Source organism: Melanerpes formicivorus, unplaced genomic scaffold (genome assembly GCF_026170545.1).
Source record: "Melanerpes formicivorus ecotype bairdi unplaced genomic scaffold, bMelFor1.0.p_v2 SCAF_41, whole genome shotgun sequence".
NCBI classification, from domain to species: Eukaryota; Metazoa; Chordata; class Aves; order Piciformes; family Picidae; genus Melanerpes; species Melanerpes formicivorus.
The window spans coordinates 3,091,314-3,109,947 of NW_027142393.1; the positions used below are offsets into that span (position 1 = coordinate 3,091,314).

The 18,634-nt window shown below is 45.3% G+C and overlaps 1 protein-coding gene across 6 annotated transcripts in view; it reads left to right on the forward strand.

Moving 5' to 3' along the window:
- Nucleotides 1-18,634, forward strand: part of GTDC1 (glycosyltransferase like domain containing 1) — a 228,600-nt gene that overhangs the window by 205 nt on the left and 209,761 nt on the right. For 3 of the 6 annotated variants that reach the window (XM_068158697.1, XM_068158701.1, XM_068158700.1), the window contains exons 1-2: nucleotides 531-757; nucleotides 11,321-11,401. The exons of 2 other annotated variants lie outside the window; for them this stretch is intronic. In XM_068158697.1, the coding sequence (XP_068014798.1) occupies nucleotides 726-757; nucleotides 11,321-11,401 (113 nt within the window). In that variant the 5' untranslated portion in view covers nucleotides 531-725. Of the gene's footprint in view, nucleotides 1-530; nucleotides 758-11,320; nucleotides 11,402-18,634 lie in introns of those variants that run through there. One more of the 6 variants, XM_068158703.1, reaches the window with a different exon arrangement.

Below are 18,634 nucleotides of genomic sequence, written 5' to 3' on the forward strand. Positions count from 1 at the left end.
AGGAGCAGAAGGGGGGTAGGAAGGGGGGGGGGGGGGGCTAGCCCGCCGAGCCCCGCTCCGCTGGGCGCGGGGGGAGGAGGCGAGGGGAGCCGGCCCGCTGCCGCCGGACGCGGGGCTGCGCGCTCCGCCTGACGTGGCCGCCTGGCACCTGCGGCGCGGGAGGCGCTGTCGGGGACAGCCGTCGCCTCGGCCCCCCCCACTAAGATGGCTCCGCGGCCCCGGCGGCGGCCTCCGGAGGGGGGAGCTGCCAGGTCTCATGGCCCCGGTGGCTGCCTCTGGAGGAGGGCAGCCGAGCGGCTGCCCCCGCGGGAAGGAAGCCGCTGCGCCGGGAGCGGTGGCGGCGGGGGAGCAGCTGCTGCTGGCACGGAGTGCCGGCTCCCCGGCGGCCCGGGCATGGCTGTTCTGACCCCGCGGGGCCGCTGGAGGGGCAGGCAGGGCCTGCGGGCACCCTCAGGCCCCTTCACGCGGCGTCTTCCAGGGCAGCCGCCGGGGAGCGCAGGACTGCAGGGCCCGGGGTACGCGGAGGGAGAGGCGCGGCCTGGCCGGGCCTGGCCGCCCGGAGCCCGGCTCGGGACAGGCGGCTGCGGCAAAGCCGCTTCGCGACGCACCCCGGCCGACAGGCCTCGGCCAGCTCCTGGCCCCCAGCAGCCCTTCGAGCCTCTGGGCATTTAAAATAGATGTGTGTGCGTTCATGTCTAAAGACACTCCTGTTTTGCTCTGCTTGAATGCAGTCTCTGCCGGGCGCGGACTCCTTTTGGTAAGCAGTTACAATGCGAGCTGCACAACTCGAGCCCGGTGTCATGGCAAGTGTCACTATACTGCACTTAAAACCTTAATATACATGTATAAATAGGTCTGCGGGTACAACTGTCAAGAAAACTTGCAACCTTTGTGGTTGCATGGCGTCAGTGTTTTACAGAAGGAGGAAAACAACCATCCCAGCGCTGCCTGTTTTGCAAAAGATGTAGATTTCAAGATTGTTTTCATTATTTTAAGCTGAGAGCCGCCGCGTGACAGCGCGCCTGGGAGCAGGGGAGCTGCTCCAGTACACTTTGCAAACGAATCCCAACTTCAGGAGAGTGTGTCTCCGATGAATGAGACTTGGCAGGTCTGCACAAATCTTTTAACACATGACTCTGTGATGATTGGAGTAGCAGACTGGAGGAAAGAAACCATTCGAGGTGCAAATGCATGCACTTTTTTTAAGAAGCGGGGGGAAAAAAAAACCCCTCAGCCACCAAGAGTTTGAAGCTTACTTTATGGTAGAGGTTTTTTTTTTTTCTGGTTGACAAGAAGTGGGTGCACAGTGCTGTGATTCAGAGTTTAATCCAGTAGGCAGGTAAAGATGGGCAGCAGATTTTAGTGTGGCTTACAACAGCGGGTTGGCATAATTAAATAGTGCTGTTTTATGGGACTCTATTAACCTGGTTCACCTTAAATCTTGACTGTGACAGGCTTTTCATGTAAAGAGCTTCCATACAAAGTACAATATTGAATTTTAATTGGGGCTTTCAAGACCTAATGTGTTCTTGCTCCATCTCTCTGTTTTTTTTTATTATTACTTCTTTTTTTTTCCTCCTTTGGTTCTTGGAGGTCCAAGTATAGTGAAGTACCTTGGAAAAACGCTTTCTGCCAAGTTTAAATGCTGTGTATCCAGATCATGTAAACCAAGGACAAGTTTTTTTAATACAGTGCTGGGTTTTTTTGACTCCCTACGCCTGCCACTTATAAAAAGGTGAGGTTGACTCAAAGTTGCAATACTTGAGTCTTTACAAACTTGGTGAAAAATTGCCCTAATTAAGATGATTTCTCCTTTACCAACTTGGTAGAGTATATTCATAGGATCATTTAGGTTGAAAAAGACCTTTAAGATCATTGGGTCCAAACCTTAACCTAGCACTACCAAGTCCATCATTAAACCATGTCCCTAAGGGGATGACCCATCCACAGATCTTTTAAATACTTCCAGGGCTGGTTACTCAATTGCTTTTCCAGGCAGCTTGTTCTAATGCTTGGTGACCCTTTCAGTGAAGAAGTTTTTCCTAGTGTCTACTGTAAACCTCCCCTGATGGAATTCAAGGCCATTTGTTGTTGTCCTGTCAGTTGTTAATTGGGAGAAGAGATTGATACTCACCTTGCTACAGTCTTCAGGTAGTTGTAGAGAACAGTGATGTCTTTTCCACATATGAAGAAAACACATGGAATGGTATTGCTGCAAGCTCTTGAAGTGTGCAGCAAAGCCCTGCTGAAGGCAAGAGCAGCACATAGTTGATCTAGTCCCACATAGTTGAGCCTGAGTGAGGGAAGACGTTTGGCACAGGCGTCACTAATGTGATACCAGCAAACATCTGAATTGTAGGCTTTGGGCTTTGCCATGAGTTACCAACACCTGTTAATTAACCTTTGTGGAGCTCTCTCCTGCTTTAGGATCAGTACCAAGTGTGACTGGTACTGCTGAAGTCATGCCTGTAGCTTGCAAAGTGCCTACATTACAGCTGAAACATGTCACTTTTGCTGCTAAGTCACTGAGGCTCTGATGTAAAAGTTATACAACTTCCTTAATGTTGTTTTAAAACAAAAATATAGACAGATTTTAAAGACCTGTTTGGCTGGAGGCCCATTTTAGAGTGGCCAGTAAAAGTAATAAACTATCTTCAAACGTTTCTGCTCAATAAAATTTGAGAATATGAAAACAACAAAGTCCCTGCTTCAGCTTTTATAAATATTTTCTACACCCTGTGACTACAGTGTTTGACGTTGCCTGTAGCTCAAAGAGCCACAAGCCTTCAGTCTTTTAGGCCTCAGACTTATCTGCAGGACTGGCTTTGTTTTGACCAAAGCAGTGAAGGTTGATGGTCTCTGGCCACTATTTTGCACTGGTGGAAGTTTCTGGATAGCCTTTTTTATCTTCAAAACAGAACTACACCACCATGCTTGCTTTCACTCAGCTCCTGGAATAAACTGCTTGGGCAAAGCTGGAATGGCTGCTGGAAGCTGTGATCACACCAAGTCCTTCCTTAGATGGAGTAGGCCAGTAGTTTTAGAAGCTTTTGCTGTCTTTAAATTCCTTTTTGTGTGACCAGCTGGAATCTACCTTGGGAAAAAGAAATAATGCCTAGTGCATTGTCTGACCTCCCAAGAGCAGAGTATGTGTGTACAGCACTATATGCTGCAGGTTGGGAGAGCCATTGAGATAAGGTGTTTCTCCTGTAGCTGTTCATCAGCAGATCTTTTGTCTGGAATATTCTTACACATTAGCTGCAAAGTCTTGTCTAAAGACTTCAGATCCTATCTGGCTAGATAACTGCATGAACTGCTGGTATCCTGTTAGGGACCAACATGGAGAACAGATCTTACAAAGAGCGACTGAAGGAGCTGGGGCTGTTCAGTTTGAAAAAGAGGAGGCTTAGAGAACACCTCATCACTACAACTTCCTGAAAGGATGTTGTGGAGAGGCTGGTGCTGGTTTCTTCTCACAGGTAATAAGTGTTAAAACAAGTGGGAGCAGCCTCAAGCTGTGTCTGGCTATGTTTGGACTGGACATTAGGGAAAAGAAATTTCAGGGCAAGAGTGGTCAGGGACTGGAATGTGCTGCCCAGGGAGGTGGTGGAGTCACCAAGCCTGGATGTGTTTAAAGGTGGTTTGGATGTGCTTGGGGATATGGTTTGGGAGTGCACCTTGTAGAGTAGGGTTGGACATGGTGATCCTGAAGGTCTTTTCCAACCTGGATGTTTGTGTGATTCTGTGATAGGCCAAATGCCTTCCCTCACTCAGGGTAAACTCTGTGGGACAAGGTGAACTCATGATGCGCTGTCCTGAACTATGGACTCTTCAGAGACATGCATGACACACATTGCTGTGTGAACAGAGTTCCCTTCTGTTTAAGGAAATACAATGAAAATACATCTCAGGGTTCAATTTTTGATGATATTGTTCTAAATAATGGGACCATAATGTTGGCTGCTGCTGTCAGTGCAATTGGTAATAAAACAATGCTGTGTTTGAGGGCTGCTCTGTGCTGCTGCTGGAGGCATAAGACATTGTGGAGTGCGAGGAGTGGCAAAACCAAGGCAAATGATTTGTTGGCTTGAACAGAGAGAATATCTCATTGTCTCAGAGTAGTTGGAGAAGTAATAATTTCTAATTAAAGCAAATACTGTTCAGAAGTGGGGAGCAAACTAAATACATATGCAAGGATGTTAGGAGCCCTTGCAGCAGGCATTTGGGAAGTACGTTGGCTACCAAAGGGTTTTATTTCCATTTGTATGTGAGAAATATTCTCCCACCAAGTTGGTAAAGCAGGTGAATCATCTTAATCTTTGGTGGCAAGTTGTTAACGAGGGGCCGTGGAGAGCTTGCCTTCTCCTGCCCCCAGCCATCAGTAAGTGGTGCAGTTAGCAGCGGTGAAGCGGTGCCTTGGTGCTGTAAGGACACATAGCCCGGTGTGAATTTCACTTCTGAACAGATCTGTATCAAAGTATGTCTTAAACATACACCTTAGCTAGCCATATTGCTGCACGTCAGATGTGAAAGCAAGAATAAATGTGTGAAGCACCAGACAGAGTAGGAAATCTAAATCTGAAACCCATGTCTCCAAACAGCCTATTATCCGAAATCCTGGACCCTGCTTGTATGGGAGCGTCTCTATATGCTTTATTTTTGATCCACAGTATTTCCTGTAGGCAAGAAATCAAAAGATCTTTTCAAGTTATAAATGCCAAGAAGCAGGGAAGCCAATACTTCAGATTGCTGGTATTTTGTGTGTGAGTAGCTCTTTGATGTCCACATGAGAGCTGGAGGAACGTCTAAAATTAACAATGAAGTATGTAAAATTAATGATGAAATGCAGAACTTGCAGGGAAGCAAGCAAGGCCAGGCACTAAGTGTGGTTTGTGTTTCTTCCCCCTGAATAATTATTTGTTAGGATTAGGACAGAGAAAGAACACAAACAGCTGAGACACATAAATCCCAAAGTAAGTTAGTGCTGTATAGGCAGCTTTGATTTAGATGTTTCTCTGTGTGTGTGTTTACATCTAATCAAACATGCAGAATGTAATATGTGACTAGCAGAAGCATTCTCCTTGGCACTTCAGATGCAACTGGACTTAACAGCAACTTCATACCTTAATTTTGCCCAATTGATGCACAGAAAAACCCTGAAAAAGTGAATGTTAGGTTGACCAAAAAAAAGAGGAATTTTATCAGTTCTGCATCTGCAAACATCTTTGCATGCTGGCTGTACCACAGTACAACCAGTGTGGGCTCACATCCTGTGTCCAGCTCTGTTCCAAGCGTATCTGGGGGCATCCAGGTGCCATGTTTGTACAACAGGTTGTCTGCTAATGATGCTCAGTGGTACAAGTGTGATAATGCCCTAAAGACTGAGGGCATCTTTTCTTTCTAGAGTCACAAAGGTTACAATGGCCATGCCATGGCAACAAAAAACTTGTGGTGATAGTGATTTGATTAAAAATAACACCCAAAGTTCTTTCATAGTCATCATTAGAAGCTGTCATGGAGAGGGAAAACCAGCCTTCCACACCCTTTAAGCTCCCACCTAAGTTGTTGGATTCAGATGAAATGCGATGCAGTGTGGTGGTGGTTTTGGTTGTGTTTCCCCCTGCCCCTCTGCTGTTCCCTACTACCTGAAAGGAGGTTGGAGCAAAGTGGAGGTTGGTTGGTCAGTCTCTTTTCCCTACTGTGAAGTGATTGGACAAGAGGAAATAGCCACAGATTACACCAGAGGAGGTTTAGGTTGGATATCAGAAGAAAATTCTTCACTGGAAGTGTTCTCAAAACACTAACAGGCTCCCCAGGGAGGTGGTTGAATCCCCTGTAGGTGTTTCTAAGATGCAGAGATGTGGTGCTGAGGGACATGGTTTAACACCAGCCTTGGTAGAGTTAGAGAATGGTTGGACTCGGTCTTGAAGGTCTTTTCCAACCAAAATGATTAATACAGTGAATTCCAGAGTGTAACTTTGTGTGCTTTGGGGTAAAGTTCTCCAAATAAACAATAACATCACCTTGTTGGCTTTAGAGAATAATTTCATGTCTGGGTCTTGCTATAAGAAAACTTCAACAAGACATATACTTAAGTCAGTTTTCTTTGTTGCTGTGGTTTCAATGTAAAGGCAGGGTTTATGGGAATGACTGTGGGGTGCTGTTGGCTTAATTAGTCATTATTTCTGGCAAGGCATAAAAAACTGGCTGTTCTTGTGCCTAAACCCAGTAGATGCTTTGTTTTTAATCTCTGGGTCTTTTGTGAAAGACCTGGGTGTGCTGGTAAGTGCAAAGTATATGCATTTAAAGTTCTTGCAGTATTATTTGACATGCTGTTCCGGGGAGTCATTTAGGATTTTTGTTGATAGCTAAGTTTACTGAGGTAGTCTGTCCCTGGAGAAATGTGTGTTTAGATATTCTTTACAAAAGGATTTATTTTTTTTAAAGGAGTAGAATCACAGAATCAGTGAGGCTGGGAAAGACCTTTAAGGTAGAGTCCAACTGTAACACAACTACTGTGACCACATCCTGAAGCACCACATCTACAGCTTCTTGAACACCTCCAAGGATGGTGACTCCTCCACCTCCCTGGGCAGCCTGTTCCAACCCCTCACCATTCTCTCAGTAAAGAAGTTTTTCCCTAATGTCCAACCTAAACCTCCCCTGGCACAACTCAAACCCATTTCCTCTTGTCCTGTTGCTGCTTACTTTGCAGAAGAGACCAACACCAGCCTCACTCCAGCCTCCTTTCAGAGAGATATAGAGACCAATAAGATCTCCCCTCAGCCTTTTCTGCACCAGACTAAACAGCCCCAGCTCTCTCAGCTGCTCCTTGTATGACACCCTCCAAACCCCTCACCATCCTCATTGCTCTTCTCTGGACATGCTCCCAGACCTAAATTTTTTTTCCTGTGCATTGATGTCTAGAGCTGAACCTAGTGCTCAAGCTGTGGCCTCTCCAGGGCAGAGTCCATGGGCACCATCACTGCCCTCCTGCTGGACACACTGGTTTTGATCCAGGCCAGGATGATGTTGGCCAGTTGGGACACACTGCTGGCTCATGTTCAACCATCCACCAGCACCCCAAAATCCTTTTCCTCTGGGCTGCTTTCAGCCAGTTTGCACCAAGCCTGTAGCGTTGCTTGGGGTTGTTGTGGCTGAAGTGCAGGCCCTGGCACTCGGTCTTGTTAAACCTCATTATGTTGACCTCAGCCCATGGATTTAAATACCTGTCCAGAACTTGGAGGTTTGGAATTGAATATGGCTTTTCTATGAGGGTCTATTCAAGGATTAAGTGCAAAACACTACAGAGCTTTCTAAACCTGCTAATACCTATTACAGGGTTTTTTCAAAGCGTTGCAGGATTATCCCTGTGATATGCTCACGTTGGGCTGAGGGATGTCTCTTACAGGCTTGGGTTATTTGTTGGCCTTGGTGAGCTGAATTGCCAGTAATTGGTATTTCACCCAGAAGCGACCCAGGTGACTTAGGGAATTCCACCACCTTTAGCAGCCCCATGCATGTGGAATGTCTTTCCTAATCAGGATTAAGAGAGGGGGGCATTGAGCACAGCAACGATTGCAAACCTGCCTTCTGAGGCAAAATCCACAGGGGCATGTGACACAAATGCTTCTCCATGGCTGTGCCCTCTTGTCAGACCGCAGCTTATGCCTCTCTTAGACATCCTTAACAAGCACAGGACATTGCTAAAGCAGTAAATGGCTTTGCACCTTCCTCTCTTCATGAACTTGTTTCATGATTAAACTTTTAAAAGTCACAGCCCCCGACACACAAAGTGCAGTTTCATGGTAGCTGTGACATTATTTCACTGTTCATGCTGTGAATTCCATTCTCTAGTAAAATGAATATTATATTGGCCTTTTAAGTTGGTTGTCAGTGGAGAATAGGGAAGCTCCACTTGCAGCATCTGTATGCAATCTTGGCGACAAGTAGGACCCTCTGGAAAGCTGTTACTGTTGGGGCAGAACTAATCATTCCATGTGAAATTATATAAGCAGAATTAGCTCTGACTCTACCTCATTTCCTTTCATACCGCTGTGAAAATAAGCTTTGGAACATCAAACTTTCCCTCCTTATTTCTCTAAGTACTTTATTAAATACTTCTATTAAGGCTTATTTATTGTAGGTTCTAGGAACAGCAGTAACTACCTGGGTTTCTAGGTGCTGATGGGACGTGCTTGCCTGCCCAGTTTGGCAGTTTCGATCTCCTCAGGACTGGGCTCCTGGGAGCAGCTGCTGGTCGCAGCTTTCTCTGTGCTTGGACTTTATTTCCCGGGTGGATCATTCGGAATCCTTCCTATTTAAGGTAGCATGCTTGATGTGATAGAAAATTGTCAATCACAGGACTGCCTTGGCTATTTAGAAGAAAGAGAGATCAAAAGCCTGCTTGGAGCTCTAAGGAGCAGTCAAGTCACCTGCTGATTTGCCTGGCAGGAGCCTAAACTCGTGCAGCCTTTAGGTTTAAAGAAGAAAACGCAGCTCCCTGGAGGTCATCCTCTCTACACTAAGGCCCTGTGCTGTCTGCATGAGCATACAGTGTTCAGTGTAAAGCCAGGCAGATAGGTATAGATGGTTTCTGACATGTTCATTTTAACCAGGTCTTAAAAACAATCAGTGAAGATGTGTGTAACCCCTCCATCACCTAATCCATTGCTTAACCATCCCTAGAGGTAGCCTATTTGCTCTAATACTCTTCTAATTTTTTTCCCTAGCCTGTTCAGCTCTGTGGACTCTTACATTTGTTTTCTCTTTCCCTGCTGTGGCTGTTGCAGTAGCGGGACTTGATCAGCTCTCTTTTTGTAGCTGCTGTTAACTTGTTCTGAAGCCTTTACCCTTTTCCTTTACTCATCTATTTTTTTTTTTAATGCTCTTCAAGCCCTTTTTCCTTTTAACTTTCCCTCATTGCTTAGGGATTTTTTTTTTTTTGGTGAGCTTTTCTGTTTCCTACATCTATATATCTAATACCTGAATCTATATTTGAAGATAATGTACAACCTTACTCAATATAAGTGATGAACAGAATAAATCTTACCAGCTTCTGCCTGTGGTGCTCCTGTTAATAAAAATCCCATAAAATCACAGCATGGCTTAGGCTGGAAGGACCTCTGAGATCATCTCCTCCAACCTCCCTGCCATGGCAGGGACACCTCTTGGCTAGATTTGGCTATGCAAGGCCTCATCCAACCTGGCCTTCAATACCCTGAAGGGAGGAGGCATTCACAACCTCCCTGGGCAACCTACTCCAGGGTCTCACCACCCTTGTACTGAAGAGCTTCTTCCTAAGATCCAGGCTGAACCTACTCTTCCCTTTGCTTCAAACTATTCCCCCTTGTGCTCTCTCTAGACACCCTTATGCAAAGTCCCTCTGCAGCCTTCCTGTAGGATCTCTTTGATATCTGAAGACAGCTTTAAGGTCCCCCTGGAATCTTCTCCTTTCTAGCCCAGTTCCCTCAGTCTATCCTCCAGCCCTTGGATCATCTATGTGGCCTTCCTCTGCGCTCACTTCAACAGCTCTGTGCCCTTATGCTGGGGACACAGAACTGGAGGCAGTATTAGAGGTGGGGTATCAGCAGAGCAGAGTCAAGGGGCTGAATCCCATCTCTTGCCCTGCTGGCCACAATGCTCTTGGTGCAGCCCAGGACAGAGTTTGACTTCTGGTCTGCATGGGTGCACTACTTGCTCATTTTTACTCTTTCAACCCAGTTCAGTATTAAAACTCCCCTTTCAAGTCCTTCTTTTTTTCAACTCTAATTCTGGGTCCCAGGAATCCTTGCAGCCCTTCCCAGGTAACTAGAAAACACTGCAACTATATTGTTCACAATCCAAGTAATAATTGAAAACATGAAATAAGCCTGCAGTGAGAATACTGTCTGCATTATGATGTGAGGGCCAAGAGGAAGAAGCTTATTATAGTTGGGAGTTCTGCAGCATCTGCCTGGGTGCAGATCTTGGTGGAGAAGGAGTTAGAGAATGGCTGGGTTGTGATTTTCACACCATCATCTTTGGGGCTATTTGCTGGTCTTTATGTCCCTATGGGCCCTGTACTGGGAAGCCTGCAGCTGGATAAATTAAGTCAGTTACCTGGTGGCTGCAGGTGGTTAGGGAGGGAATCTTTAGTGAGATAAAAATCAGCTTGTTGAGCATTTGTATGGATTTGCACACTTGGGTTGGTGGTGACTTTGTTCCTCAGAGTGCTGTGTGAAAATTAATTGCAGTTAATTGCAGAAATGTGGATTTGTGTTTGTGTCTGTAACTTGGTGTGGCCTTGCACAAAGGCTTCTAGCTGCTAGATCAACGCTGGAAAAATAAAGCTTTGGTCGAACATCTCCCTATTTGGAGTCTGTATTTTGTGTGTTGTGCAGAGAAAAGAGGAGGCAAGAGAAGGTATCTCTGCCCCAACCCCTTTTCTTTCATGCTTCTTGCTTGGAATGTAATCTGCAGGCATTTGTCTTTCATGGTAGTGTTTTAGAACACCTGTTGTGGTCAGAAGGACTTCATCTTCTCCTTTGCACTGGTATTTCCAAAGCAGCTCAGAGATGCTGCAGGAGAGTTGGAAAGTAGCAAGAAGCGTGGCTTATGGTTAAGGCAGATGTGGTTTCAACATCTGTGCCTAGGAAAGCTGCAGTCTGAGCTGCCTTCTGTCTTCAGGATCTCTGGGATTGCAGAAGTGATGCAGATAAGGCATGTCCTTTGAGGTTTCCAAGTGCTTCTGCTCAGATTGTGAAGCTCTTCCTTATTAGGCCCACAGGAAGCATGTCTCCTGTAGTGCAGCCAAATTGGTATTGTTATTAGCTCCTTCTCCTCAGCCTCTCCAGTGGTTGCTCTTCTCTGTGGTGGCATTATTTGGGAAGAGGAGCTTCTCTGGTTGTCTCTATTGACTAGCTGAGTGTGTGGCCTCTCCATATAATCATGCATAGTAATTTCTGACTTGTAAAGCTGTGATGAGACCCCAAGAACAGCTGATTGAAAGTTTCTCAGCTTTTTTTCCCCCTCTTAAATTGAACTCTCCAGTGCTGAAACTTGAGACTTGTAACTGGGGATCTTCATTAGAACACCACCTAGAATAACAGGAAGGAAGAGCCCAAAGCCTTGCCACCAGACAGATTCATTTTCTTTAATGATTCTCCCTCTTGCTAACTGTGGTCTTGCAAAGCTGGTGTTGGACCTTGGTTTATTTCAAGTGCAGCAAGCATGTTGGTTTTGGTGTGGCATAAAATTCTGTGTATTCCTCTCCTGAGTTGAGAAAATTCCTTTCCCATCATATCTGAACAGCAGTCACATGTCTCCTTTCTGATCTCAGGCCTCTCCTGCTTACCTCGAGGCTCCCTGCTTGCTGTGCTTCACCTCTGCTGTTGCATCCTGCTCTGGAAGGCTGTGCCAGGTGAGATGTGTGTGCTTTTCTTTCCCCTTCTCAGCAGAGTCCTGGCCTGGAGTGCAGCCTGTGGGAAGAGGCAAGCTAGTGGCCTTCCTTTTCTCCAGCTCTAACCTTTTGGAAGGACTTCACTTAACAGGCAAAGCAGGTATGCTTTGAGGGGGCTCATCACAAAACCCTTCAGAAAGATACACTGCTGTAAATCTGCAACTAGATTCTGCAGAAGGAGCAGCTTGTAAGTAATATATTAAAAGAGGAACTGGGTGAACCACGAAGACAACTTCCAAATGAGAGAAGCAGGTGGTTTGCATCGTTTCCTCCACGCTCAGTTTTTATGTCGGTGTCATCCTAACAATACATGACAAATGAATATGCTTTTCTCTCCCTGATGTTTAAAATTTGATTACCTGAATATTTATGTGGTTCACTACTTAGGAATGTTTGAGGAGTTTTATCCTTCCCTGGATTGTATACAGAGCAGTGTGGGGAGCTGAACAGCGCATTTGATTGCGGGCTCTCCTAAAATCAGTTCTCAATCGTGTGGATGGATTAATATTGCATTTGAAACTAAACTTTGAGGATGGTAGTTATTAAATCCCCTTTGAGAGGTGAACTCTCTTCTGTTCTCTGGCATTAATTATGCAGGTTTGAACTTCCTTAAATGAAACTGAGGTAGGGCTTTTTATTTGTGTGTAGCTGTTTGAAATAAATTACCAGCACAAGAAAACATTCTGTGAATAAAGGAGGGATGCCTGGAGTTGGCTCTGCTAACTGAGACAATTTAATTCATCCATCATCAGGGATGATGTTTCTTAGCAACACAAAGTAGTTTCACCCGGGGTGCTTTCAGGAACTTCCAGGTTTTGCTTCAAATGCAGCCTTGGTAGGATTTGCTGTGACCTGAAGTTCGTCCATCTGTCCTGAAGCTCCCAATCCTTGCTTCCACAGATCAAGTGATCTATGTGTGGGTTTCTTTTGGCTTAATAATCCACAAGTTGACTTAGGGGCTACTTTCCAGAGGGTTCTGGGAAATTATGTGTTGCTCTGTATGGCAAAGCTAAAAGTTATTGAAAATGTGTTAGAGTTTCATAATAAAACAGATAGAGAGAAATATTGGCTTGGGAGCTAACTAAATGCTTTCTGATAGCCACAGCCTCAAGGGGGATGCTGGGATCATTTGTAATAAAAGGCTATCTTTGATATCTCTTGGTGAATTGACTAGTGCTCTGCTTAGATCATCATTCCTGGAGACACTGCACTGGTACACAGTGTTACATTCCCAAATTGGTTGGGTGTAAGAATTGCCTTAACTTAGGGCCAGGGTTTTCAGCCTTTAGTCTTCTAAGACACTTCCTGTGAAACCAGAAGCAGCTGTTGATAGATGAAGACTCTACCTTTATTTCTTGCTTTGCAGGCTTTGGACATGGGTGAAGCTGATTTGGTCAGTGTAGCTACAAGCCCAGAGTTACTGGGTAGATTTTGCTTGCATGAGGAACTCCTACAGGTACATGCAGAAAGGGGCTTGGGGGTGCTGGTGGATGAGAAGCTGGACATAAGCCAACAATGTGTGCTTGCAACCCAGAAAGCCAATGGCACCCTGGGCTGCATCAAAAGAAGTGTGGCCAGCAGGTTGAGAGGTGATTCTGCCACTTTGCTCTGGTGAGACCTCACCTGGAGTGCTGAGTCCAGCTCTGGAGCCCCCAGCACAGGAAGGACCTGGCCCTGACAGAGTGGGTGAAAGGTGTTAGGACAAAGTGCACCAGGGGAGGTTTAGGTTGGACACAAGGGAAAATACCTTCCCTGAATGGGTTGTCAAGCTGTGGAGCAGGCTGCCCAGGGAGGTGGTGGAGTCGCCATCTCTGGAGAGATTTCAAAGTATAGATGCTGAGGGACATAGTTGAGTGGTGACCTGGCAGTGCTGGATTAATGGTTCAATGTGATGATCTTAAAGGTGTTTTCCAACCTAAACAATTCTATCATTCTATGATCTTCAGGTATTTCCTAGAGTCCTTTGAAGAATCTCTGAACTTGGAAGCTTTTTCTATTTGAAGAAAGAAGAGAGAAAATCTTTCCTAGTGACAGAGGCTTTAGCCTTGGAAGTACTAAGCCTTTGAAAGCAGCCACAGTCACTTGCATCTGATGTTGCCTTACCTAGAAGCTTGAATTGTGGCAACTTACAGAAAGGTCAGGGCTCCATCTGCTCCTCCTCCTGCAAGACTTTGTTGCATGTGGTGACAGACTGTCATTGCTTTCACCTCTGCCTTAGCATCCTGGGATCATTTGGGAAGCTCTGAAAGCAGCCGTAGGCTTTCCCTGCCCTTTCAGGTGCTCTATAGGCAACTTGTTGCTTGGAGTAAGCACAGTTTGCAGTTGTGATGGCTCCTCCAGGTACTTGCAGCCAGATGTATTTTTCAGAAAGACAAATTTAAAAGATTTTAGAACATTGAGAGTTTATTTTTCCAGTATGTATGAATTTACAGGACTTACAGAGCCTGCCACAGGCACATGTGCCCAGGCTGCTCAGGAAGACACCAAACCTCCCAAATGCTCTACAGAAATTAGTGTAAGATTCCTGGGTTTAACTTGTTTGGGACATTGGATCTTAAAGCCATTTGGCACATGTAGGAAGTATCCAATCTCAGGTAGAACATCATCTTGATTTTGAGGAAGTTGTTGTTTTGGGTAGAGGAGTGAAGAATTCCATAGGCTCTGCAAGCAGAGTTAATCTCTCTGGGAAATACTAGAGTAATTCTGGTGGAGATGCACCAATCTGAGATGGAGAAGAGGAAGCTGGGCTGCTTGGTTTATTATTTCTCCTACTTGGGCACTTCTGTATGGCAGAATGGTCCTTTGGAAGAGGCAAATGATAACAAAGCATCCTCTGAGTGCTGTACTAAGGACAAATCCAGTAGCAAACACACCTCTCCAGCCTGACTGAAGCAGCTGATGGGTTCCTTCTCTTAACCCTGCTCCCATTTTTTTTCAGCTGGGGACTCTGCCTATGTTCTGTGCATTTTTCCTTTGGTTAGGTGCAAAGATGACAATTGATGAAGATTGTCTTTCTGAAGGTAACAAAGTCTGGAGTAAGTCTAATGGGTGGGGGCACCTTGTCAGTAGGAGCACAGTGCCAGTACTGTTGCACACTTTCAAAACCCACTCTTCATCTCCATCCATCCATGCTTCAGCTGGAGAACATTCACTTGATAGCCTGCAGCACAATACAAGTTGTGCTGTGCTGGCTTTTGGTTAAAGCAATGAGCATATTAGTTGAATTTTAGCAAAGACAATTTGAAAAGGTCCTATGTTTAGGATTCAGTTTAGAAGTTACAAGAATAACCAGTGGGGTGTTGGGGGGGGGTTGGGTAGTGGTTTTTTTGCTGTTGTTGCATCTTTTAATGTTCATGTGCAGAGAATGATGTGATCAGAATTGTCATTGGGAACATTTAGTTTTACATGGAAAGTATTTTTGGGCAGCTCTTATTTGCAAGAGCATGGGATGGAATATCAAAAGAACTTGGCTAAGGAATTACCATTTGTGCTAAAAGGTCACAAGTTACAATTGTTTGGATGCTACTTCTGCAGTGAGTCTCTGCCCAAAATGGAGAAGCTGAGTGCAAACCACTAAGGCCTAAAGCATTCATGGTACCAAACTGAGATGGTACACCAGAGACTCTGCTGCCATTCAGAGAGAGTCGGGTAGAGGGAAACCTTAAGAAGGTCAACAAGGGCAAGTGTGGAGTCCTACATCTTGTAAGGAATAACCCTCTGTACCAGCACAGGTGAGTTTGACCTGCTGGAAAGCAGATCTGTAGAGAAGGACCTGAAGATCCTGATGGACAAATTCCCCATGAGCCAGCAGTGTGCCTTTGTGGCTAAAGGTGGCAAATGGTATCTTGGGGTGCATTAAGAAGAGTGAGACCACTAGGTAAAGGAAGGCTTATGATGTTCCACTCTGTCCTAGTGAGGCCACATCTAGAGTACTCTCTCTCATTCTGGGACCCCCACTTCAAGAAAGAGAGCTACTAGAGAGAGGGGACTGGAGCACCTCTGTGAGGAGGAAAGGCTGAGAGACTTGGGGCTGCTTAGGCTGGAGAAAAGCAGCCTGAGAAGGGATCTGATCAGTCAAGGGTGGATGTCAAAAGGATGGGGCCAGGCTCTTCTCAGTGGTGCCCAGGGAGAGGACAAGAGACAGCAGGTACAAACTGAACACCTGAAGTTCCAACTCAACGAGGAAAAACTTCTTTGCTGTGAGGGTGATGGAGCATTGGAGCAGGCTGACTAGAGAGCTTGTGGAGCACCCTTCTCTGGACACCCACCTGGATGTGAACCTGTGCAACCTGCTTTGGGCAGCCCTGCTTCAGCAGGGGGATTAGAGTAGGTAATCACCAGAGGTTCTTTCCAACCTCCAGCATTGTGATTTTTCAAGATGGCAGCTTGAGTTTGACATTATCATTTAACATGGCTGTGTGGTTTCAGAGACTTGGGATCTGAATGATGTTATCTGATTAGGATCTGGTCACATTTATGAAGGAGAAGTTGGATGTCTTCCTGTTACGTTTGCATGTAACTCATGCTGTGTGAGAGGCTGCCTGAAAGCAAATGGGTATGGTTCCATTCAGTCTGTCTCTAGTACACAGGGATACTTTGTGTTGTCAATAAAAATCATAAATCTCTACAGTGCTGAGCTTATTTTCCAGCCAAGAAGTGGAACATGAAAGTGTTCTGGCATCTTTAATAGCTCTGATTTTTAAGTCTCTATTTTCAGTGTGTATGCCTCTCTCTGGCCCAGACTTAATGCAAGATCTCTCTTCTAAGCAGGGTATTCTGGTGGGGAGATTATGGGGAGTAATGGATATGGGAGAGGTTGAATCTCCAATGTTAATGATGTTTTGACACACAGCAGTATACTGAGTTCTGAAGGAGGAGGACCTGCTTCTGATGAGGTCCTCCTGTTGTGCAAGGTGTAGAATGGAATGGAAGCCCAAGAGAAATATGGACCGGTTTGGACCAGTTTATTCTGGTTTATTGTTCTGATCTTGCCCTCTGGGCTGGAGTTGTGCCTCTCTTTGCCAAGCTGTGTGTCGCAATGTCGAAGTCAAGAGGTCAGTGTTTTCTATTTTCAGTTGGTTAGTTTGAGCTTTCCTCCCAGCTCCCCTCTCCTATTAACCACTTTCCCATGTTCACTTTATGGAACTTGCTTAGAGTTTTCTATAACCTTTGTTTTCATTGGTTAACTACCTCCAGCCATGGAAGTCAAGCTTTAATTCAGTGATGCCTTTTGTACTAACAAAATATGAGGACACTTAGTTCCATGTTGATGTGCTTTCCAAGCTGGAATTTTCTTGTATTTCCTTGGCATAAATGGTTTTTGCCTGCACTCTTCAATAATTCTGTGATGCTCCTATCTCCTGCCCTCCAGAGCTCGCTCTTTCTCTGTAAACTTCTCATCTCCTTTATTTTGAGGGTTGGTAGGTATTATATCCTAGTCAAAGGAAGCAATTTGATTCTTAATACAGGCTCAAAATACAAACCCAAAGCATTTAGCTGTTTGTCATGAGTTTTACTTCAATGGCTTTTGATTAAGGGAGGGAAAAATGTGTACTATTTTCAGCTCACTTAGGAATGTAAGTGAAATTACTGTGCTTTGGTAACTTTTGGAGCCTCTTTGTACACTTTTAAAATGTGTTGGGTTTTTTAGTGCTTCATTGTGTTGGGGCTTTTCAATTAGTATTTTATTTGCAGCTGCTTCTGTAGACTATAGGATTTACAAGCCTGAGCCAGGCTTGCTTTTGTAGTACCTGGTGCTGTAGTATCAAGTAGAGTAATGTGATGTGACTGCTCTGATTCAAGATGATTGCAACTCACATTTATTCTCCTTCCCACAAATAATGTATCTTCTTGTGGGTTTTTAGTCTGTCAGTGTTGCTGTTTTGCAGGGAGGGCTGACACAGCTAATCAGTCCTTTCCTGTCTGTAAGGTATGTCTGAAGTAAAGGTGGTGGTGTAGATTGTTGCCTAGGTTGATGTAGACCAAGCCCTAGAGCAAACACTGTTTTACAGCACTGCATGGAGACTGCAGAGGCTTGGATAGGAGGTTTTGGTCTAGGTGTTTCTCTGTTTAGCCCATATCTGGGGCTAAACTCTAGCAGTTGCTCTGTCACCTAATGAACCTTGCCCAGCAGAGAAGAGGCATGGGGTGGGGGAAGGAGAAAAAATAGGTGGATCGAAATGGATTTGGTGAAACAACAAAACTGATGCTGGTTCCAGAATCATAGAATGGTTTGGGTTGGAAGGGAAATTAAAGATCTAGCTTCTGTGGGCAGAGACACTTGTAGTAGATCAGGTTGCTGAAGGAACCATCCAGCCTTGCTTTGAACAGTTCCAGGCTTGGAGCCTTCACAACTTGCATGTACTTGAATCAGCAGAGGCACAGCAGTCAGAATAAAAGGGAAAGCCATTCTCAGGAGCAGAGTCAGGAGGAGGCCAAGCAGAATTCCTCCTTAATGCTGAGTGTCACATTTTTCATCTGGCATACACCTGTAGCCACCTCAGATCAGCTGCCCTGGCTGACTCCAAACTGCTCACAGCCTGCAGCCCGTGGCTGCCCTATGGTTCTGTCTCAGCCAAACTGGGACACTTTTATATTCTAGAAGAGAATTGCTGGTCTTGAGGAGAAGACTCTCTCTCTCCATGGGACAGTTCACGTAGCTGTGGCTTGTGGCAAAAATAAATAACATTTATCAGCTGGGCAGCTGGCACTCCTGCATTTTCCCATCCCTGCTGTGTGCTTTATCTGGGTTTTTACATTCAGGGAAGGTTACAGGGAATCTTGTTTAAATTGCAGTTTGTCTCCTGGTCTCAATACTTAGAGAATAAGAGCAATGACTTATCACTGGGTGGCTGCTTTGAGATTCAATAAGCAAGAGCTCCATTAAAATAGTTTCAGAAACAAGTTATTGCTGTGCCTATAAAAATACATACCAAAAAAGTGTTGAGCATCTTGAAATAGGTGCAATGGAATCTCAGCCACACAAAAAGCATAACCTAAGTGGTTCTGTATTCAGAGATTCATAGAATGGTTTGGGTTGGAAGGGAGCTTAAAGTTCATGTAGTTCCAACCCCCTTGCCTTGAGGAGAGACACCTTCCACTAGATCAGGTTTCTCAAGGCCTCATCCAGCCTGGCCTTTGGAACACTTCCAGGGAGGGGGGGCAGCCACAACTTCCTTGAGCAACCTGTTCCAG